Source organism: Theropithecus gelada, chromosome 20 (genome assembly GCF_003255815.1).
Source record: "Theropithecus gelada isolate Dixy chromosome 20, Tgel_1.0, whole genome shotgun sequence".
Classification (NCBI taxonomy): Eukaryota; Metazoa; Chordata; class Mammalia; order Primates; family Cercopithecidae; genus Theropithecus; species Theropithecus gelada.
In genome coordinates, this window is record NC_037688.1 from 62,838,758 (window position 1) to 62,863,333 (window position 24,576).

At 41.8% G+C, this 24,576-nt stretch overlaps 1 protein-coding gene across 1 annotated transcript in view; it reads left to right on the plus strand.

Annotated features, from left to right (window-relative positions):
* Positions 1 to 24,576, plus strand: part of DNAH3 (dynein axonemal heavy chain 3) — a 205,329-nt gene that overhangs the window by 46,418 nt on the left and 134,335 nt on the right. The window contains exons 17-20 of the mRNA XM_025369846.1: positions 2,539 to 2,692; positions 3,838 to 3,982; positions 14,513 to 14,724; positions 19,909 to 20,000. Coding sequence (XP_025225631.1) covers positions 2,539 to 2,692; positions 3,838 to 3,982; positions 14,513 to 14,724; positions 19,909 to 20,000 — 603 coding nt within the window. The remainder of the gene's footprint in view (positions 1 to 2,538; positions 2,693 to 3,837; positions 3,983 to 14,512; positions 14,725 to 19,908; positions 20,001 to 24,576) is intronic.

Below are 24,576 nucleotides of genomic sequence, written 5' to 3' on the forward strand. Positions count from 1 at the left end.
GGTCAGGAGATCAAGACCATCCTGGCTAACACGGTGAAACCCCGTCTCTACTAAAAATACAAAAAATTAGCTGGGTGTGGTGGCGGGCACCTGTAGTCCCAGCTACTTGGGCGGCTGAGGCAGGAGAATGACCTGAACCCGGGAGGCAGAGTTTGCAGTGAGCCGAGATTGCACCACTGCACTCCAGCCTGGGTGATAGAGTGAGACTCCGTCTCAAAAAAAAAAAAAAAGAAAAAAAAAGAAATTAGAAACAATAATAATAGTAATAATTTAAGGTAATCACTGAGCTTACATGCTGTTGCCCTCTGGAAGGAATTCAAAACTGCTTTCATCAGAGATTTCTAGGTGAGTATAGTATTTGGAGCTTCAAAAAGAATTTAATGATGTGAAAAGGCACTTAGCAGCACCTAATTGCGTGGACAACAGAAGAATAATAAGCGTTGCCCCTCTCCCCCGTCATTTCATCCACCTCAGTGGTAGGTTCCATGGTTCTGGAAGTTATATGAAAATTTACACGATGGATGACTCAGGGATGTGAGCTGCTGCTCTCTGCCATAAAAGAGCAAAGGAAAACGCTTTGGCACCCTGGAGGAAGAAGAGAAGATGTCTTACTTAGGGAGAGCACCTGACATTGTGTTTCACCAAAGCTTAAGGATTCGGATAGAACATGGTTCTTGCTTATAGTGGATGTTCACCATTTTAATGAGTGAATGAATGAAACGTTTTTACACTAAGGATATTCCTGAAAATGAACACAGACCTGAATCTAAAATTACATTTTATTACAGAACAAAAATAAAAAGCTGAGAAAAGGAATGGAGGCCGGAATATGTGGCTCATGCCTGTAATCCCAGCACTTTGGGAGGCCAAGGCGGACGAATCACCTGAGGTCAGGAGTTTGAGACTAGCCTGGCCAATATGGTGAAATCCTGTCTCTATGAAAAATACAAAAATTAGCTGGGTGTGGTGGTGGGTACCTATAATCTCAGCTTCTTGGGAGGCTGAGGCTGGAGAATCACTTGAACCCGGGAGGTGGAGGTTGCAATGAGCCAAGATTGTGCCACTGCACTTCAGAAAGAAAGAAAGAGAGAGAGAAGGAGAGAGAGAGAGAGAGACTCAAACCACTTGAAAATTCTCTAAATTGTGTTTAAGAAAAAAGCAACATTAAAGCTGCCATAACAGAATTGAGCATTCTTAGGATAACCAAATTTATGAAATGTCACTATAGCTGATCTCAATGACATGTTCCCTTATTTGTTCAAAGAGTATTGATTATTTGCTGTGTATCAGATGGTCTAACTGCTGAAGACACAACAAGGAATTAAGGAGACAAGACAGATTTTTATTTCCTTAAACAGGGCTGGGTAAAAATAAATAAATAAGTAAAAATCAACTGTATTTATAGTTTCCATTTTAGTGAATGTGAGCAAACACTTATGTATTGACTAATGTATACAAAGCTCAATTCTGAGCTTTTCTTGTTGTTGTTATTTTCGTTGACTTTAACTGTTAAGCTAGTACTTTTTCTATCCTTGTTTTATCTACCCGAGGCACAGACAGTTTAAGCGACTTTCCCAAGACTACCTAGCTACTAAGTGGCAAGGTGGGAATTTGAAGCTAGCTTGTTTGTCTCAAGACCCTGTCCACTTCACACTATATTATTCTACCTCATTAGAAAAAGGGAGCAGTTCTCATTGAGACCTGCTTTGTTGATAATATGGATGAAGTTGATAAATCTCTGGAAAGGTCTCTCCTGATCATTCTAGCTACAGGAGCCCTCCACTTCCGTCCGCTAGTCACTCTGCCCTGTTTTATTTTCTTCAGAGCTTTTATTACTAACAGAAATATTTTATTGTTTGTCCTGTCTGTGGATTTATTCATCTATTCATCCATCCATCCATCCATCCATCCATCCATCCATCCATCTATCTATCCATCCATCCATCCATCCATTCATTCATTCATCTATCCATCCATCCATCCATCATCCATCCATCCATCCATCCATCCATCCATCCATCATCCATCCATCCATCCATCCATCCATCCATCCGTCCGTCCATCCATCCATCCATGTCTATTGTCTAGGTCTCCTTCAGTTAAAATACAAGCTCCATGAAGGTAGAGAACTTAATAGCATACTTCACAAATATATTCCTGATGCCTAGGGCGGTTATAAAATATATTAGGCACTCAGTAATAAATGTCTAATGGCCGAATGAATAAACAGTATGTATATGTGTACGTATATCGTATACATATTTACCTGTACAGGAAAATACCTGGAAATGTTTAACCACCAACAGGCTCACAACAGCTCCATTTCTGGGAGGTGGTCTTATAGGTAGTTTAACTTATTTTTTCATCTTCATTTATCTTGAGAGAGAGAAAGAAAGATGGAGTGGGGAGGATTGGGGTAGGAAATCCGCAGGTACCTGATCAAATCTCTGCAGGCTTAAATATGGGCAAGCAGTGCTGATGTTTTGAAAGTGCACAGAATGCAAAGTTCAAATGTGACCAGGCTGTCTTTACTTTCAGATGCTCAGAATTTGAGTCGAGACTTGAGGGCTACCACAGAGAACTGGAAGGTTTTAGGAAGCGCGAAGTGATGACTACGGAAGAAATGAAGCACAATGTTGAAAAGCTGAATGAGCTTTCAAAGAACCTAAATCAGGCGTTGGCAGAGTTTGAGGTTTGGGATCTTGAGATGGGGACTTATGATGCTGTACTGGTCTATCGGTTTTGATACTTGGTTGTGAATTTCCTAAGAGCATCTACTAGGTGGATAGTATTGATTAACTCATTGGCCAGTTCTTTCGTTGGTATTTTCTTTTTTCCTTTTCTTTTTTTTTTTTGGTTTGTTTGTTTTGTTTTGTTTTTGTTTTTTTGTTTGAGACAAGATCTTGCTCTGTTGCCCAGGCTGGAGTGCAGTAGAGTGATCTCATATCATTGCAACCTCCACCTCCTGGGTTCAAGTGATTCTCCTGCCTCAGCCTTCCAAGTAGCTGGGATTACAGGCATGCGCCACTATGCCCAGCTCATTTTTTGTATTTTTAGTACCATACAAAGAGATAGAGTTTCGCCATGTTGGCCAAGTTGGCCTTGAACTCCTGACCCCAAGTGATCCACCTGCCTCAATCTCCCAAAGTGCTGGGATTACAGGCATGAGCCACCACACCTGGCTCACTGGTACTTGCAACTAACTTTTCCCACATCCCTTTATGACGCCAGACCTTTCCCTTTGTTAATTTCTGAGCGCCCAAAGAAGAGAGTATAGTAAGGTAATTGTTCACGTATATTGAGCATTATGTGCTCAGCAATGGTCAAGAGCTTCATATGCGATATTTCACTTAATGCCTCTAATGCATCTTTGGATTAGGTACTGTTATTATTCTCACTTACCCTGAAGTAAGAGAACTAAGTCTTGGAGAAGCTAAGTAATTGTCCCCAAAGATTAGCTGGTAAGTTCTTTAACCATTAAAATTCTTACCTCCAAGGCAAGTCAGTACAAGGAGGTAACATCATATATGTAGCTAAAGTACATATGAAAATTATGAAAGCGGAGATATGGCTGTCGTAGAGTGGAAACAGAGATGACAGGGCAAGTAGCTGATTATTCTACAGTTTTAACCAGACAGACCTCAGCTGCCAAGGTCCTTGGAGGTGGCAGAGGGACATTCTTGCTTTAGTTCATACCTTAGTTTCCTCTCTTACTCTCCAGATGAATAAGCATTTCCCTCCACTTGGTTTTCAAGGCACAGAGGAGTTTGCCGTGGTGCCTTCTAGGGTTTAGGAGAACAACCCATCCAATAAACAGCATCTCCTTTTGCCTTGCAGTTGATCAATAAGGAGGAAGAGCTATTGGAAAAGGAGAAGAGTACCTACCCTCTTCTGCAGGCCATGCTGACGAACAAAGTGCCTTATGAGCAACTGTGGTCGACAGCCTATGAGTTCAGCACCAAGTCGGAGGAATGGATGAATGGTATGTGGTGATCTCACTCTGCTGGGACAGATGGGGATGGGGTGGAGGATCCACCCAGCCGCTTCTGAAATATGGTTTGCACTTAAGAATCTGGCTGGACTTTTAATCAGATTCTGACACTCCAGATTAAGGCAGCCACAGTCAAAAGTATCTGATGTGATAATAAAAATGGAAGGTGGAGAAAGAGCCAGATCTATTTCCAGGGTAAAACACAATAGGCAGCCACCCAGAGTCACGATTTAGAGTTGCAGATGGTGGGAGAACAGATGGCAGTTTCACGATGGTGCTGCTTCAGGAAAGGCCAGCGTGCCATAGACATCTGTAAACTACCCTTTTACTCTACGATCTGGGGTCCAGAAAGGTATTGAGGAGTTGGAATCAACAGGACTTAATGATTGATCCGATATGGGTTAAGGGGCAGGGAGGAAGAGAGTTACTATCCTCTCAAAGGTAAGAATTTTATTGCCTCAAAGGTAAGAATTTTAATGCTTAAAGAACTTACTAGCTGACCTTTGGGAAAAGTTACTTAGCTTCTCCAAGACTTGGTTCTCTTACTTCAGGGATGAGTGAGGATAATAACAGCAAAGAACCAACTTCCAGATGACTGACTCAGGCAATTTGGTAGGTATTACCATCACTGAACAAGAGAAGAGACAGATTTGTTGGGGAAAAAACAAAACAAAACAAAACAAACAAACAAAAAAACAACCCATCAACTTGAATACATTGAGTTTGAGGCATCTGGAAACAATCAAATGGGAATATTAACTAGCAATTGAGTATATCAGGGTGGATTTTAGGAGAGAGATTTGGAAGGTGGGATTTATGTTGGGGAATTATTGATGTGTAGATTACAATCAAAGCCATGAATGATATCACCTATGGCGGGTGTTTAAGAACAGAGGACAAAATCAGAGATCCTTGTCTGGGTGTAGTGACTCACACCTGTAGTCCCAGCACTTTGGGAGGCTGATGCAGGAGGATTGCATGAGCCCAGGAGTTCGAGACCAGCCTCAGTAACATAGTGAGAACCCTGTCTCTACAAAAAATAAAAAATTAGCCAAGTGTGGTGGTGCATGTGTAGTCTCAACTACTCAAGAAGCTGAGATGGGAGGAACGCTTGAGCCCAGGAGATCAAGGCTGCAGTAAGCTATGATCTGCTTACTACACCCCAGCTTGGGTGTCAGAGCAAAACCTTGTCTCAAAAAAATAAAAAATCAGAGACCCTTAGGTTTGAGCCTTTAGCAAATTTCTAGTACTTCAGTATTTGTAAACACAACAAGGCCGGTCATGGTGGCTCATGCCTGTAATGCCAGCACTTTGGGAGGCCAAGGTGGAAGGATTACTTGAGCTCAGGAGTTTAAGACCAGCCTGGGCAACATAGCAAGACCTTATTCCTACTAAAAACAAAATGAAAAAGTTAGCTGGGCATGGTGGTGTGTACCTGTAGTCCCAGCTACTCAGGAGGCTGAGGCAGGAGGATCGCTTGAACCTGGGAGGTTGAGGCTGCAGTCAGTTGTGATGGCACTACCGCACTCCAACCTGGGAGACAGAGCGAGACCCTGTCTCAAAAAAAAAAAAAAAAATTTGTAAATTACCAAGTGTTTTTATTAGAAATAGGTACTGTATTTTAAAAATATTTTACATTTTATTTTTAAATTTATATCCATTAAAATGGACATTTTTGGCATACATTTCTATGAATTTTAACAGATGTTTACATTCATATAAACACTACTATAATCAGAAAACAAAGCAATTTCATCAACTCAATAAATTTCTTTGGACTGTCTCCTTGTAGTCAAATCCTCCCCAGAGTTGTAACCCCTGGCAACTATTGATCTCTTCATTGTTCCTATAGTTTTGTCCTTTTGAGGCTCCTCCTATAAATGGAATGATACAGTATGCAATCTTTCAAGACTGCTTCCCTCACTCAGCATACTGCCTTTAAGATTCATCCAAGTTGTTGGATGTAGCAGTAGGTCATTTCCTTTTATTGCGAGTAGTATCCCATTCTATGGATACACCAGCTTAACCATTTACCCACTGTTTTCATTCTCAGACTATTATAAATAGAGATGCTGTAAATATTTATGTCAACGTTTTCGTGTCAATATAAGCTTTTATTTCTCTAGGGTAAATGCCCAGGAGTGGATTGCTGAATTATATTTAAAGTCTATGTATAACTTTATAAGAAAATGCCCAACTTTTGTTTTCCACAGTGGCTGTGCCATTGTGCATCCCTCACCAACGTGTGATAATTCCAGTTGTTCCACCTCTTCACCAGTGTATTAGTCCATTTTCATACTGCTATGAAGAAATACCTGAGACTGGGTAATTTATAAAGAAAAAGAGGTTTAATGAACTCACAGTTCCATATGGATGGATGGGGAGGCCTCACAATCATGGTGGAAGGTGAAGGAGTAGCAAAGGCACATCTTACATGGCAGCAGGCAAGAGAGCATGTGCAGGGGAACTGCACTTTATAAAACCATCAGTTCTCGTGAGACTTATTCACTATCATGAGAACAGCATGGGAAAACGCAACCCCATGATTCAGTTACCTCCCACCAGATCCCTCCTATGACATGTGGGGATTATGGGAACTGTAATTCAAGATGATATTTGAATGGGGACACAGCCAAACCATTATCAACCAGCCACTGGGTATTGTCCGTATTTTTTTTTTTTTTTTGAGACGGGGGTCTCACTTTGTCACCCAGGCTGGAGTACGGTGGTGTGATCTCGGCTCACTGCAGCCTCTACCTCCTGGGTTCAAGCAGTTCTCCCACCTCAGCCTCCCATTTAGCTGGGATTACAGGAGCATGCCACCACACCTGGCTAATTTTTGCATTTTTAGTAGAGCTGGGGTTTCACCATGTTGGCCAGGCTGGTCTCAAACTCCTGACCTCAGGTGATCCACCTGCCTCAGCCTCCCAAAGTGCTGGGATTACAGGTGTGAACCACTGTGCTTGGCCTGTTTTTTTTATTTTAGCCATTCTCATAAGTAGTTGTGGTGTCTCATTATGATTTTAATTTGCATTTCCCCAATGCCTAATGATCTTGAACGTTTCTTTATGTGCATACCTGTCATTTGTATATCCTCTTTGGTGAAGTGTCTGTTCAAGTCTTTTACCCATTTGTTTAATTGGTTGTTTGATTTCTTACTGTTGAGTTTTGTGGGGTCTTTACATATTTTGGATACAAGCCCTTTGTGTGATATGTGATTTACAAATATTTTCTCCAAGTCTGTGGCTTGTTTTTTAATTCTCTTTATAGTGTCTTTCACAGAGAAAAAGGTTTTAATTTTGATGACGTCCAACATATCAATCTTTCTTTTATGGATTGTGCTCTCGGTATCATCTCTAAGGACTCTTAGCCTAACCCTGGTCATGAAGATATTCTCCTGTATTTTATTCTAGAATTATTATGGTTTTAGGTTTTACATTTAGACGTATGGTCCATTTTGAGTTAATTTTTTTAAATATGAGGCTTAGTTCAAGTTCATTGTCTTATATATAAATGTCCAATGGTTCCAGTAGTTGGAAAAAATTAATTTGTTTTGTCCACTGAATTGTATCTTTGTCAAAAATCAATTGTCCATATCTTTGTGGGTTGATTTCTTGACTCTACTCTGTTCTATCAATCTATATGTCAAGCCTTTCACTGATACCACATCAACTTGACAACTGTATTTTTATAGAAAGTCTTAAAATCACAGTGTGATTCTTCTAACTTAATTCTTCTTTTTCAAATTTTATTTTCACTGTTTTCATCCCTTTATTTTTCCACATACATTTGAGAATCAGTTTGTTTGTGCATACCAAAAAATCCTGCTGGGATTTTGTTGGAAATGTTTTAAATCTATAGATCAATTCGGAAAGAATTCACATTTTATTACATTGAGTCTTCCAATCAATGGACACTTTGTATCTCTTCAATCAGGTCTCCTTTTACTTCTTTTTATCAGTGTTTTGCAGGTTTCAGCATACAGATCCTGTGCGTGTTTTGTTAAATTTATACATAAGTATTTCCTTTTTTGGAATAATACTTGTAAATGATGTATGTTTTTGAATTTCACTTTTTGAGGTAAATACTATGAAGCACAATTGCTGGATTATATGGTAAGAACATGTGTAGTTTTGTAAGAAACTGCCAAACTGTCTTTCAAAGTTGCTCTACCATTTTGCATTTCCACCAGTATAAATGAGAATTCCTGTTGCTCCACATCCATGCCAGCATTTAGTGTTGTCTGTGTTTTGAGTTTTGACCATTTTAATAGGTGTGTAGTGGTATCTCATTGTTGGCTGTTGTTGTTATTGTTTTTAAATTGAGATGAGGGTCTCACTGTGTTGCCCCAGCTGGCCTCAGATTACTGGGCTCAAGCAGTCCTCCCATCCTGGCCTCCCAAAGTGTTGGGATTACAGGTATGAGCCACCACACCCAACCACTCATTGTGTTTTAATTTCTAGTCCCTTAATGGCAATGATATTGAACATCTTTTCATACACTTATTTGCCTCCTGTATATCTTCTTAGGTTAGGCATTTGTTCAGAGCTTTTGCCTATTTTTAAGTCTCAAGTTTTTGTTTTCTTATTTTTGAATTTTTAAAAATTCCTTGCATATTTAGATAATAGTCCTTTAACATATTTTTTTTTTTTTTTGGGCAAATATTTTCTTCCAGACTGGCTTTTTTATTCTCTTGACAGTGTCTTTTACAGGGGAGAATCTTTTCATTCCTAGTTTATCATTTTTCCCCATGTGTTGTGCCTTTTGTGTTGTAACTAAAAAATCATTCTCAAATCCAAGGTCATCCAGATTTTTTCCTGTGTTATCTTCTAGGAATTTTATAGTTTTCCATTTTAAATTTAAGTCTGTGATCCATTTTGAGTTAATTTTTGTGAAGCGTATAAGATCTGTGTCTAGATTCTTTTTTGTGTGTGTGTATATGGATGTCCAATTTTTTCATCATTATTTGTTGAAAAGGCTATCTTTTCTCTATTATATTGCCTTTGCTCTTTTATCGAAGACCAGTTGACTATATTTGTGTGGTTCTATTTCTGGGTGGGTTATGTATTCTGTTCCATTGATCTATGTAACTTTCTTTTGCCAATACCACACTTTCTTGATTACTGTAGTTTTATAGTCACTCTTGAGGCTGGGTAGTATCAATCTTCTGACTTTATTCTTCTGCTTCAATATTGTGTAGGCTATTCTGGATCTTTTCCTTCTCTGTATAAATTTTAGAAGCGGTTTGTCAATATCCACAAAATAACTTGCTGGGATTTTTACTGGGATTATGTTGAATCTATAGATCAAGTTGGGAAGAACTGGCATCTTAACAATACTGAGTCTTCCTATCCATGATTATGGAATATCTCTCTATTATTTACATCTTCTTTGATTTACTTCATCAGAGTTTTTTGTAGTTTTCCTCATATAGATCTTGCAAATATTTTGGTAGATTTGTGCCCAAGTACAAATTTACTTTTTAGGGTGCCAATGTAAATAGTATTATGCTTTTAATTTCTTTTGTTTTTCTTTTTTGAGACGGAGTCTCATTCTGTTGCCCAGGCTGAAGTGTAATCACGTGATCTCGGCTCACTGCAACCTCTGCCTACTGGGTTCAAGTGATTCTTCTGCCTTAGCCTCCTGAGTAGCTGGGATTACAGGCACATGCCACCACACCTGGCTAATTTTTGTAATTTTGATAGAGACAGGGTTTCATCATGTTAGGTCAGGCTGGTCTCCAACTCCTGACCTCGTGATCCACCTGCCTCGGCCTCCCGAAGTGCTGGGATTACAGGCATGAGCCACTGCGCCTGGGCTATGCTTTTACTTTCAAATTCCACTGTTCATTGATGCTATCTTGGAAATGTTAATGTTAATGTTGTATCCTGTGCTTTTTTTTGGTTAATATTGTATTAATATTAATGTTAATATTTTAATTTTTTATTTTTTTATTGTTTTATTGTTTTATTTTTTTTAATGTTAATATTGTATCCTGTGCTCCTGCTGCAATCACTTATTAGTTCCAGGAGTTTGTTTTGTTGATTCTGATGGATTTTCTTTCTCTTTCTTTTTTTTCTAATTTTTATTTATTTATTTTTAGTTGACAAGTAGTTATGTGTATTTATGGAGTTCAATGTGATATTCTGATCTATGTATACATCATAGAAAGATTAAATCAAGCTAATTAACATATCCATGACCTCACCAATTTATCATTTTTTTTTCTGGTGATAATATTTAAAATCTATTCTTTTAGAACTTTGAAATATACAAGACATTATTATTATTATTATTATTACTGTTATTTGAGATGGGGTCTTGCTCTGCCACCCAGGCTGGAGCACAGTGATGTAACCTTGGCTTACTGCAATCTCTGCCTCCTAGGCTCAAGTGATCCTCCCACCTCAACCTCCTGAGTAGCTGGGACTACAGATGCTCACCACCACACCTGGCTAATTTTTTGTATTTTTGGTAGAGACAGGATTTTGCCATGTTGCCCAGGCCAGTCTTGAACTCCTGAGCTCAAGCAATCCACCTGCCTCTGCCTCCCAAAGTGCTAGGATTACAGGCGTGAGCCACCTCACCCAACTGAAATATACAATAATTATTAACTGCAGTCACCATGCACTACAATAGATCACTAAAATTTATTTCTCCAGTGTAACTGAAACTTTGTACCCTTGATCAACATCTTTCCTTTCCTTCCCTATCTCTCCCCATCCTCCAAGCCTCTGGTAACTGCCTTTCTAGGCTCTGTTTCTATGAAATTGACATTTTTGAATTCCACAAATAGTGAGATCACACAGTATTTGGCTTTCTGTGCCTGGCTTATTTCGCTTAACATAATGTCCTCCAGTTCCGTCCATGTTGTTGCAAATTACAGAAAATTTTGAGACTGTTAATACTGTATATTACATTGTTTGATTTTCAAATATTAAACTAGCCTTACACTCCAATGATACACCCTACTTGGACATGGTGTATTATTCATTTCATGTGTTGCTGGATTCAGTTTCCATGCCTAATATTTTGTTGAGAATTTTAGTGTCTATGAGATATACTGGTCTGTAGGGTTTTGGTTTTTGTTTTGTTTTGTTTGTAATATATCTGTGTGGTTTTTATATCAGGGTATTGTGGACCTGTTAAAATAAGTTAGGAAATGTATTCTCCTCTTCTATTTTTTAGATGAGATTATACAGCTTTTCTTGTTTGTGTGTTTTTTTTTCTTTTAATGTTTGGCAGAATTTTCCAGTGAAACCATCTGATTCTGAAGTTTTTATATTTTGGAAAATTTTAATCTATAAATTCAATTTTTTCAATAGTCATAAAACTATTCAGGTATTCTAGTTTATCTTGAGTAAGTTTTTGGAAGTTTGTATTTTTTGAGGAATGGCTTCATTTAAAAAAAAAGTGGTCTAATTTATATACATTGAGTTGTTTATAGCATTCCCTTATTACCCTAATGTCTGAGGGGTCAGTAGTGATATCCCATCTTTTATTTTTGATATTGGTAATTTGCATCTTCTTTCTTTTTTCTTTACCAGTCTTGCTAGAAGTTCGTCTTTTTTTAGGCCTATCAATTTTATTTTTCCAAGGAAACAGCTTTTAGTTTCAATAATCTTTTTTATTATTTTTGTTTTCAACGGATTTCTGTTCTTATTTTTATCATTTCCTTCCTTCTGCTAGCTTTGGTTTATCTTGCTCTTCTTTTTCTAGTTACTTACGGTAGAAACTGGGATGATTTATTTTAGAACATTCTCCTTTTTTAATGCTACAAATTTCTCCTTTATAGTTGTACCTCACAAATTTTGTTCAATTTAAAGTACTTTATAATTCCTTTGAGACTCCTCTAGGACCCATGGATTATTTATAAGTGTGTTGTTTAATGTTCTAGTCACTGGAAATTTTCTTGTTATATTTTTATTGTTATTTCTAATTTAATTCCATTATGGTCATAAAAGGCACTTTGCATGAATTTGCTTCTTTTCAATTTATTGAGGTTTGTTTTATGACTCAGAATAAGATTCACCTTGGTAAGTGTTCATTTGCAGTAAAAAAGAATGTGTACTCTGCTGTTATTGAATGGAATATTTTATCAAGGGATCAAGTTGCCTTTGTTAAAAGTCAGCTTTGGCAGGGCTGTTACTTTGCTAGACATATCCCTCTCCATGGATAAGCAGCAAGTTCTGCAATGGGATTCCTAGTGAGTGTCGCTTCCACTTTTCCCCTGCAGTGGCTTTCAAAGTATGGTTCCAGGACAAAGCAGCATTCTCATTAACTGAGAATGTGTTAAAAATGCAAAATCTTGAGGCCTCGCTCCAGACCTGACTCAGAAACTCTGGGAATGGGGCCCAGAAATCTGTGTTTTAACAAGCCCTCCTGGCAGTTCTGATGCCTGCTAAACTTGGAAAACTACTGTGAATATCCTACAGAAATCTCTCCCTGTAGCTCACATTTGGATGGCACCTTCTTTAGTTTCCAGTAGAGACACATGTTTTTCCTTTATTATCTGCCTTTGATCATTTAGTGGGAGTTAGAATAGGCAGAAGTGGTTAGTTGCGTGGCCTCACATTGCTTCTTTGCCTAAAAGTTATCTGTTTACATTCATGGGGCTGAAGATCATTCATGAACCTTGAAGAATGACTTGAGCAATGTTTCTTAGAACTCTGGAATGTCCGGACTGGATAGGACCCTAGAAGTTATTAATATTTTCTGCAACCTCCATATTTGAATCTTGACTGAGTTGACTGTATCCACAGGGCTACAAAAATTTCCACCTGCTGTCTCATCCTTTAAGATCAGAGTTAGAATTTCAGAATATAGCCTTGCCATAAGCTATGAGGTGAGAAGCTACCAAGGCATGTGGATAAAGGGATCCATAACTGCTCTTCAAATAGCAGTGTCTAAAATCCCTGGATTGTTTTATATTCTTCTCTCTTGTTGTAGATATAGATTTGTCAGTTCAGGCTGTCTCTAGATAATCATAACCAGAGGGAAATTTCTTCTAACAGAAATTCTACTACTCCTTTTTGCCTGAGTGATTGCAAATAACCCAGGCAAGTCACTCTGTTTGTGCTTCACTCTTACAACTATAGAGTGGGAACAATGAAGTGTTAGCCTTACCTAATTTATTCGTCCTACTGGGAAAGTCACTGTGATAATTCAGCCAAACCCTCCCAAGTAGAGGCTACTCACTTGTCGCGTAGGTGCCTTTCTATTCTAGCCCGGCACCTACAATATTTCCTGGTGCATGAAAGATACTTTTTTTTTTTAAATTTAAATTTTTGATTACTTAACAAAAATGTTGGGTTGATGAAGCATGTGAAATTAATGAAGTTATATTTAGTTTCAGCACTCCTGAAAGAAAAGTGTCTTTGAGTAAGTTAGCAACATCACATAGCAAGAGTTAATACCAATTTGAAATATCCAAGCAGGGGCAGTAGCATGGAAAGGTCTTGGCCAGGTATGAAACCCAAATGCTAAAGGTTCTTAGCAAAATAAAGGAAGGGGAAGGAAATTAGTGTTTTGGAGCAAGTTTAAACAATGAGGTGTTACTCTTTGTTTTTAAAATATATATATTTTTTGACAGAGTCTCACTCTGTTGAGGCTGGAGGGCAGTGGCACTATCCTGGCTCACTGCAACCTCCACCTCCTGGGCTCACGTGATCCTTCCACCCCAGCCTTCCAAATAGGTGGGACTACAGAGCGTGCCACCACGCCTGGCTAATTTTTTGCATTTTCAGTAGAAATGAGGTTTAACCATGTTGCCCAGGCTGATCTTGAACTCCTGACCTCAAGCAATCTGCCTGCCTCAGCCTCCCAAAGTACTGGGGTTATAGACGTGAGCTACTGTGCCCTGCCCTGTTTTTAAAATAATTTCAAACTTACATAAAAATTGCTGGAACAAAACAGAGACCTCTCATATCTCCATTCACCTTTCCCCAATGTTTAATATTTCACGACTTTTGTGAAGCACTTTTTATTACTATTATAACAGCTTCTAAAAGCGATAATAACAATTTTTTTTTCTTTTTTATTTTTCTTCTTATTTTTGTAGAGACAGGGTCTTACTATGTTGCCCAGCCTGGTCTCAAACTCCTAGGCTCAAGCAGTCCTCCCACCTTGGCCTCCCCAAATGCTGGGATTACAAGTGTAAGCCACTGCAACTGGCCGAAAACAAAACAAAACAAAACAAAAAACTATTGATATGCTAATTGTGTATCCATTACGTGCCAGGCATTATGTTAGCCACTATACATTATCTCACTGAATTTCCACAGTCACCCTCCAGGGTATCCATTATTACCCGTGTGTCACAGGAGTTACTGTTGAGGCTTAGAAAAGTCCTATATCATACCAAAGGTTCCACTGGCTAAGTGCAGGTTTCAGATCCTCAAAGCCTATATATGTTCCAGTCTCTAAACGACAGGAGGCACAGCTCTAAGTTCAGGGAATTAAAGGTATGCATGACTAACATCCACATGATGGTCTGACCCTTCCCTCACTCTTCTCTTTCAGGACCCCTCTTCTTACTGAATGCTGAGCAAATTGCAGAGGAGATAGGGAATATGTGGAGGACAACGTATAAACTGATCAAGACCTTATCTGATGTGCCTGCACCCAAGCGCTTAGCAGAGAATTTGAAGATCAAGATCGATAAGTTCAAGCAGTACATTCCCATCCTCAGTATTTCCTGCAACCCAGGAATGAAAGACCGGCACTGGCAGCAGGTTTCTATCAATCACTGCCCGCCCCCAAGCAGCCCAACCCAGGCCTGGCCCTGGCTGTCCTTGGGAAGGCAGGAAATATTACTAGGTCAAGCTTCTCCTTTCCAAAAGAATAATCTACTTAAGGGCAAAGGGATAGCAAATGAGAATGGCAAGGCTTCTGAAGGAAGAGAATGAACTCCCCGCCCCCTGAACAGGTTGGCCCTTTCCTTGGAACCCCCATTGCTCATGGTTCACTGAGTGTTGTTCCAGCCAATGGTCACAAAGGGTCTCCTTCCTGCTTCCTAAGCAGATGGGCTTTTGGAGGCCAAGAGCCTCCAAAGTGCAACAAGGATGTTCAATATAGTGAGAGGATCTTGATTTGCTCCTTGACCTAGGATGTGCAAAAAAGAAAGTCACATCCCTCCCTGGGGGTTGCTGATAATACCAGATGATTCCCACTTAGGATGACTTTGGTGTGGCATTTCATTGTCAAACAGGTTCAGAAATAATTTTGCACTCTTCTCTTAGCCCTTTGGGGCTACAAATTAGAATAATAAATTTCTCCTTAAAAATAGCTGGGATTTTTATAAGGAACCAAGTGTGAGGGTGATAAGTGTGGTGTGAACACTAAGCAGAAAAAAGAAAACTCACTGTGTTTCTAAAATAATCATCACATCCAAGGGCTAGCAATGGCCTTGAAACATCCTCTACCAGAGTCACTCTGTGTGGAATTGGAAGTGAAAATGGCTTTCTCTGGGCAGATTCTTCTCTGACTTGGCCTATAATTCCCCCTCTCAGAACCACATTCAAGACCAGGCATGGTGGCTCAAGACCACAGTCCCAACACTTTGAGAAGCTGAGGCAGGAGGATAGTTTGAGCCCAGCCTGGGCAACACAGTGAGACCCCCATCTCTCCCTAATTAATTAATTAATTAGCTAAGCATGGTGGTGTACATTTGTGGTCCCAGCTACTTGGGAAGCTGAGGTGAGAAGATTGCTTGGGCCAGGGATGTCAAGACTGCATTGAGCTGTGATCATGTCACTGCACTCCAGCCTGGGAAACGGGGGGGGAAAAAAAAACACATATAAGACTGAGGAAATTCTCTCTGAAAGGACCCAGTGACAACACAGTGACAAGGAGCACTTTGCTCTCCCTAGGAAGATAGAGGAAGGCTCTCTTAATACATGAGAGAGTCAGGGTTTTTTTTGTAGGGAGGAGCTACTTTCAGTTGCCCAAAAAGTCTTGAGACTTGAGACCTAAGCAAAGGGTGGAGTGCTGTACAGAGAAGGGACAGGCTGTCTGAGTAGACTTCGGTTTTTTCTTTCTTTTTTTTTTTTTTTTGAGATGGAATCTCACTGTGTCCCCCAGGCTGGAGTGCAGTGACGTGATATCAGCTCACTGCATTCAAGCAATTCTCCTGCCTCCGTCTCCTGAGTAGCTGGGACTGCAGGCACGTGCCACCACGCCCTGCTAATTTCTGTATTTTTACTAGAGATGGGATTTCACCATGTTGGCCAGGCTGGTCTTGAACTCCTGACCTCAGGTGATCCACCCGCCTCAACCTCCCAAAGTGCTGGGATTATAGGGATGAGCCACTGTGCCTGGCTGGGATATTTTTTAATTGTAATTTTAATTAATTAATTTTTAAAATAGAGATGGGGGAGGGTCTCACTATGTTGCCCAGGCTGGTCTCGAACTCCTGGCCTCAAGTGATACTCCTGCCTTGGCCTCCTAAAGTGCTGGGATTACAGGCGTGAGCCACGGTGCCTGGTCATGACTTCTGGTTTCAAAACGCCCCAGCAGAGGGATCTGCAGAGTGGGAGTTGCTGTCAGTTGGTGATCATGGGGTGCCTTTCCCTACGGACCCAGCCTAACTAGGACTTTGACCTGCATCGGGGGGTAAGGGGGGGTAGGGAGCTTAGGTGGGGCAGTAGCCTCTGGTAGTGCCAGGTTTCTCTATGAGATGGCACTATCAAGAGTGTCTTTGTCGATGGCGTTTGGAGAACATGCCACAGGGCTGGGAAAGCCATCTGCTCCGCCTGGTGCTTCCTCTATGATGCTATTCTCGTACGTGGGCACTCAAAAAATCCCACCCAGGCCAAGCGTGGTAGCTTATCATGCCACTAATCTCAGCACTTTAGGAGGCCGAGGCAGGAGGATCACTTGAGGCCAGGAGCTTGAGGCCAACCTGGGCAATGTAGTGTGACCCCGTCTATTTAAAAAATTAATTAATTTAAAATTAAATTTAAATTTAAAAAATTCCAGCCAGGTGCGGTGGCTCACACCTGTAATCCCAGGACTTTGAGAGGCCGAGGCAAGTGGGTCGCTTGAGCCCAGGAGTCTGAGAACCAGCCCGGGCAACACTGCAAAACCCCCATCAAGAAATACAAAAAAATTAGCCAAGCATGGTGGCAGCATGCCTGTAGTCCCAGCTACTAAGGAGGCTAAGGTGGGAGGATCACTTGAGCCTGGGAGGTTGAGTCTGCAGTGAGCTGTGATTGCGCCACTGCAGTCCCGCCTGAGTGACAGAGCAAGACCCTGTCTCAATAAATAAATAAATAAATAAAGACATTCTAACCATTCCTAGACATTCATAATTCTCATTTATGGGCCACTTAAATGATTGGAAAAATATTTCTTACAATGATAATAAAATAATAATAATGATAATATTGAAAATGTACTGAGTACCAGCCATGGTGCTGGGTTCAGTGTTGCATACTTTATTTGGATTCTCACATTTCATCCTTAAAACCGGCCTTTGAAGTGGAGATTATGATCATCTCCATTTCACGGATAGGAAAACTGAGAGTTGGAGAGATGAGTTGTCAGATGGCTAGTTGGTGGTGGGGAAGGGGATTGGAATTTTTCTACGCTGTTTGACTCAGCCTGGAAGTCAAGAAGGCAAAAAAGTTCCGGTCAGAGGAAGGGAGCAGGCAGTAGGGGGCAGTAAACCACAGTGAGAGGGACCAGGGAGCTCAGCCCCAGGACAGTGGCTCCCAAGGAGTGAGCACCTAAATGGAAGCCCAGTGGGCTGAGCAGTTAAGAGGCAAGTTCAGAAAGGACAAAGGCCCCCAGATACTCTCCGGGCTGCCCCTATGCAGAGCCCATTCCTCCCTTCAGTGTATATAGGTCATACCACAGGCCACCCCGGGGAGAGCCCCACGCCTGGGGATGTCATTCTCTGCCCTGATGCCTAACTCAGAGGATCCACTGCCATGGATGCCGGCTCTGGCAGGGGGATCTGAAGGATGAACCACTCGTAGCACTCAAGTCTAGAAGCTGGGTCTTCTGAAGCCAGGCTGGGAGTTCTGGTCATTTACAGAACATAGGCAGAAAAAGTTAGAGCCTTATGTTTGGGGCACAGACTTTATAGATAACAGCAAAGGGGTCGCTACTGCGGTTTAAAGCAAAATGGAAGCCACAAATCTAAAAGGCTTTTTGGATCACCACACTAAGGTACATTTCTGATGTCCTGTTTGCAATTAGTGTTATTTTGGTTATTTTTTCATCATGTGCCTATAACACTGTTGGTCTTCCAAGACCGTTATTTCAACGGTAACTACTTCTGGGTTCCTTGCTTTTGTGCTTTGTCTGTCTAAAAAAGTCTCCTGGTCTGGCCAGGCACGGTGGCTCAGGCCTGTAATCCCAACGGTTTGGGAGGCTGAGGCAGACACATCACCTGACGTCAGGAGTTTGAGACCAGTCTGGCCAACATAGTGAAACCCCATTTCTACTAAAAATTCAAAAATTAGCCAGGTGTGGTGGCGCGTGCCTGTAATCCCAGCTACTTGGGAGGCTGAGGCAGGAAAGTCATTGGACCCAGGAGACGGAGATTGCAGTGAGCCGAGATTGCGCCATTGCACTCCAACCTGGGCAACAGAGCAAGACTTTGTCTCAAAAAAATAAAAAAGCATGGAAAAAGAAAAATTTTAAAAATAATAAAAATTTAACTGTTTAAAAAAAAAAAAAACAAGATGGAACAAGGTAACATTTGATCTTAGGGAGAAACTGCACTGATAGATGCCAAAACTGGCCCTCTGTGAGTAGTAGAAATATAACGTGAGCCATTTGTGTAGTTTTTTTTTTTTTTTTTTTGAGATGGAGTCTCACTCTGTTGCCCAGGCTGGAGTGCAGTGGTGCAATCTTGGCTGATTCCTGCCTCTGCCTCCCAGGTTCAAGCTGTTCTTTTGCCTCAGCCTCCCAAGTAGCTAGGATTGCAGGCACCCGCCACCATGCCTGGCTAATTTTTGTATTTTTAGAAGAGACAGAGTTTCACAATGTTTGACAGGCTGGTCTTGAACTCCTGATCTCATGTGATCCGCCCGCCTCAGCCTCCCAAAGTGCTGGGATTACAGGAGTGAGCTACCGCACCCAGCCAATAATTTTAAAGTTTCTAGTAGTCACATTTTAAAAGGTAAAAGGGTCTGGGCATGATAGCTCACACCGGTAATCCCAGCATTTTGGGAGATCAAGGTGGGAGGATAGCTTGAGGCCAGGAGTTCAAGACCAGCCTGGAAAACATAGTGAGACCCCATCTCTACAAAAAAATTTTAAAAAAGAAAAAAATTAGCCAGGCATGGTGCTGTATGCTGGTGGTCCCAGCTGCTCAGGAGGTCGAGGCAGGAGGACCACTTGAGCCTGGGAGATCAAGGCTGCAGGGAGTCATGATCACACCACTGCATTTCAGCCTGCGCAACAGGGCAAGACCCTGTCTAATTAAAATCAGCTGGGTGTGGTGGCTCACTCCTGTAATACGACTACTTTCGGAGGCTGAGGTGGGAGGATCGCTTGAGGCCAGGAGTTTGAGACCACTCTGAGCAACACGGCAAGACCCTATCTCTACGATAAATTTAAAAATTAGCCAGGCATGGCGATGTGTGCCTGTGGCCCCAGCTACTGGGGAGGCTGAGATGGGAGGATTGCTTGGGCCTGGGAGGTCAAAGCAGCAGTGAGCTATGATGGCACTATTGCACTCCAGCTTGGGAGACAGGGTGAGACTCTGTCTCAAAAATATTTTTTAATTGAATTTAAAAATAAGTTCCTCAGTCACACTAGCCACATCTCCGGTGCTCAACAGCCACCTGCCGCTTGTGGCTATTGTGCTGAGCAGTGCAGAAAAAAAACATCTCCATCATCACAGAAGGTTCTACGGACGGCACTGCCTTGAACAATAAACACTTGCTTTCCTCTTTTCTTTGCAGATCAGTGAGATTGTCGGCTATGAGATAAAGCCCACCGAAACGACCTGCCTCTCAAATATGCTCGAATTTGGATTCGGCAAATTCGTTGAAAAGTAAGGGCTTATCCCCTCCTTCAGGAAGGGTTTTGGTCAAAGGATCTGTAAGTTCCCACAGTGATCCGATTGGCCCCATATAGGGCTGTTTATTTTATTCTTTTCCTTGTGGCGTAGGGTGGCTTAAGGCTACTTAATTACCTCCAACTCCCAACTCATATTGGTGAAGCTTCTGTTTTTAGCTGCAGAACTGCTGATGGGTTATGACTAGAAAATTGAGTCATGGATTTTATTTCAAAGGGAATTTTTTTTTTAATGTTTTTTGAACCTGAGCTTCAAGCCCAGCTCTCAGTGATTGGGGGCAAAACCATTCAACCTTTCTGTACCTCAGTTTCCTCTTCTTTAAACAAACAAAGCAACAACACTCTCTGAGCTTTAAGACTGTATGAAACCTGGTCCAAGAAAAAGTCTGTTCTCGCCTGGGCATCGTGGCTCATGCCTGTAATTTCAGCACTCTGGGGGGCCAAGGCAGGCAGATCAGTTGAGGTCAGTTGTTCAAGACCAGCCTGGCCAACATGGTGAAACACCCATTTCTACTAAAAATACAAAAGTTAGCCAGGCACGGTGGCACACACCTGTAGTCCCAGCTACTCAGGAAGCTAAGGCCAGAGGATGGCTTGGACCCAGGAGGCAGAGGTTGCAGTGAGCCAAGATAGTGCCATTGCACTCCAGCCTGGTCGACAGATTGAGACTCTATCTTAACTCAAAAAAAAAAAAAAAAGGTCTCTTCTCTTGCTTTCTTCCCTTCTCCGAATTCCCCTGGAGTTTGTGTGTGTGAGAATTTTGCTATTTGAATGCTATGTCTAGAACAGAGCTTCTCAGGACCCTGCTTGCTTTTCCACACCTCCTTCAGCGTGATGGGTGGGGAGATGTTACATTGCCTGGACTGGAGACCCTGTTAGGCAGGTGTGGCACCCAGACCCGCTACATCAGCATCAGCTAGGAACTAGCTAGAAGGTACATTTTCAGGGCCCACCCAACCCACATAATCAAATTCTGTGGATGGGCCCTGCAATCTGCACTTTAACAAATCCTCCAGGTCAGCACTGTCCAAAGCAGCATCCACTGGCCATGTGTGGCCACTGAGCCCCTACAGTGCAGCTAGTCTGAATTAGATGTGCTGTAAGTATAAAATACAGGCTCGATTTCGAAGACATACTACAAGAAAAAGGAATGCAAAATACCTAACAATTTTTAATGTCGATTAATATTGAAATGATAATATTTTGGATATATTGAGTCAAATACATTATTGGAACGAATTTCACCTATATCTTTTAATATTTTTTAAATGTGGCTACTAGAAACTTTATTTTATTTTATTTTGGAGACGGAGTCTCACTCTGTCACCCAGGCCAGAGTGCAATGGCGTGATCTCAGCTCACTGCAACCTCCGCTTCCCATGTTCAAGCGATTCTCCTGCCTCAGCCTCCCAAGTAGCTGGGATTACAGGCTCCCTCCCACCACCACGCCTGGTTAATTTTTGTATTTTTGGTAGAGATTGGGTTTCCCATGTTGGCCAGGCTGGTCTTGAACTCCTGACCGCAGGTGATCTGCCCACCTCAGCCTCCCAAAGTGCTGTGATTACAGGCGAGAAACTTTAAAATTATATATGTGGCTCACTTTATATTTCTAATGGACAGCACTGCTCCAGGTGATTCTGATACATGAAAGGCTGAGAATTCCCCACTCATACTGCACCAGAGCAGGTCTAATTTAAGGCACTTCCCAGCTCTTGAATCTCTCTGTCACCTAAATACTTTGATGCCTCTCCAGTACCACCGCTATCTTCCTTATTAAGGAGCAGGCCTAGAGAAGCATACGTTTTTATCAGGCTTAGGATAAAAATCCTTAGGTTTTTTTGGCCAAAGGGCCTCACTTTCCCCAAGTAAGATCTTTCCAAGAGACACTAGCTATTCAACACTTATGCTGCACTCAGCATTTTGTATACCTTAACCCTTTTTATTTATTTATTTATTTATTTATTTTTTATCTTTTGAGACAGAGTGTCACTCTGTCTCCCAGGCTGGAGCGTAATGGTGCAATCTCAGCTCACTGCAACCTCCGCCGCCTGGATTCAAGCAATTCTTCTGCCTCAACCTCCCAAGTGGCTGGGATTACAGGCACCTGCCATCATGCCTGGCTACTTTTTGCATTTTTGTAGAGATGGGGTTTCATCATGTTGGCCAGGCTGGTCTTGAACTCCTGATCTCAGGTGATCCATCTGCCTTGGCCTGCCAAAGTGCTGGGATTACAGGCATGAGCCACCACGCCCGACCTTAACACATTTATCCATCACAAAAACCTAGTGTCCTAGGTCCTACAGTCCTAATATTATTCTCATTTTACAGATGAGGAAATAGACTTCAGATTATTAGCTGTTGATCACAGCTAGTAACTGAAAGAACGAACATTTCACTTAGGAAAGATTCAAGATTTGAACATCAGCAGGCTTCCATTACCAGGCGGGCCTTAATCATGACCCTTTACCACCAAAAAAGTAAACCCCTCTCCGGAGACAGCGAGTGAGCAAAAAAACATACAGCTCTTCTTATACTTTCCATGCACACATGTTCAACTGTGACCAATTCAGAAGTGGAAGCACCTTGGCTTTGTTTATTTCTGTGGTTCCATTTGTAACATGGGAAGCAGCTAGGTGATTAGAGTTAGGATTAGGAGAAAAGGCATGTCACCTGAACTGATTCCATGTCTGGAGACTCAGCCACCACCATTTAGGGAGGTGTGATATTGCATGTATTCCACCCACACCACAGTTAATGCAGCTTTATCACAGCTTATAGTTAATGAGCTTCTCCAGCACATTTTGGGTGAGGTCAACTCTTGATATATTTCATGAATTCCCAAACTGATTAATCCCTCATCTGTGCAATCATTTGCATTCTAAGTCATAACCTAGGGTAATTCATGAGGCCTGGTGCCAGCATTTGGTCTTATTTAATTGAACCCAAAAGCCTGTGATACGGGCATATGGGGACCTGAGGCCTGTTGAGAGACTTGGCCACAGCCGCAGAGCCAGTGAGCACTGGAGGCTGGGCCTTGTGACTGCTTGTCTCATACTTATCTGGGCTGGCACCTGCCTTTATTAATTATTCCCAATATACACACTCATTTTGGTCGCCTCTCATAGGCCATATTTAAGTCAATGACCCCACTGCTGAGGTCCTGATCAGTCCTTGTTTGTAATTTTCTGCCCCTAATCTTCCTCCCTTCTCGAGGCTAAATGAGGGTTCTCAGCTCTATTTAATTGGTCCTATTTAATTGAACACATGTGAACAGTTCTGTTAGTTCTGTTACTCTTTTTTTTTTTTTTTTTAGATGGAATTTTACTCTTGTTGCCCAGGCTGGAGTGCAATGGCATGATCTTGGCTCAATGCAACCTTTGCCTCCCAGGTTCAAGCAATTTTCCTGCCTCAGCCTCCCAAGTAGCTGGGATTGCAGGCATGTGCCACCACACCAGGCTAATTTTGTATTTTTAGTACAGACGGGGTTTCACCATGTTGGTCAGGCTGGTCTCAAACTCCTGACCTCAGGTGATTCACCCGCCTTGGCTTCCCATAGTGCTGGGATTAGAGGAGTGAGCCACCATGCCTGGCCTAGTTCTATTGCTCTTTCTAAGAAAGAGAAGGGAGAAGGCACATTATAAGGGTGGAAGAAGAAACATTAGGGTAGGAGTCCAATTAGGAGGAATTGGTGTCAATACCCAGTTCCAGGACTCCCTGGCTGTGTGATTTTGGAGACGTCACTTGCTTCCTCTGAGTGTTGGTTTCCTGGCCTATGAGTAAATATCAGATGGTCTCTTCTACACTGAAGGATACAATGAAAGACAGGGCTGAGGCAGAGAGAACGGTCCCTTTTTCCACTTCCAAGAACTTGGCTTTCCAATTCTTTGCCACACCTGGGTTTTAGGACCCAGATCTCCATGTGGACACAAGAAGAAAGGAATTTGTTTGCCCCTTCTCTCTCTCCCTCTATGCCCCTTTCTGTAGAACAGAGAGGCCATGGATGGGTGGACCCAGTATCAGGAAAACAGTAGGTGTTTTTGAAAGGGGAAGGGATGGGAAGTGGAACAAGACCCATCAAATAAATTAACAGAGGTTCAAAATCTGAATAAGAAATCAGAATACTGGCCAGGCACGGTGGCTCACGCCTGTAATAACAGCACTTTGGGAGGCCGAGGCGGGCGGATCGCTTGCGGTTAGGAGTTCAAGACCAGCCTGGCCAATGTGGTGAAACCCCGTCTCTACTAAAAATACAAAAATTAGCCAGGTATGGTAGGGGGCACCTGTAATCCCAGCTGCTCGAGAGGCTGAGGCAGGAGAATCGCTTGAATCCGGGAGGCAGAGGTTGCAGTGAGCCAAGATCGCACCACTGCACACCAGCCTGGGCATCGCAATGAGACTCCGTCTGGGGAAAAAAAAAAAAAAAAAAAGAAATCAGAATATGGGCAAATTAGGCATAAACAAAGATGGAAAGAAGAGGTCTTATTTTAGTGACCTTACAACAGTGGTTCTCAACTGGGGGCCATTTCCCACCCCTAAGGGACGCTTGGAAATAT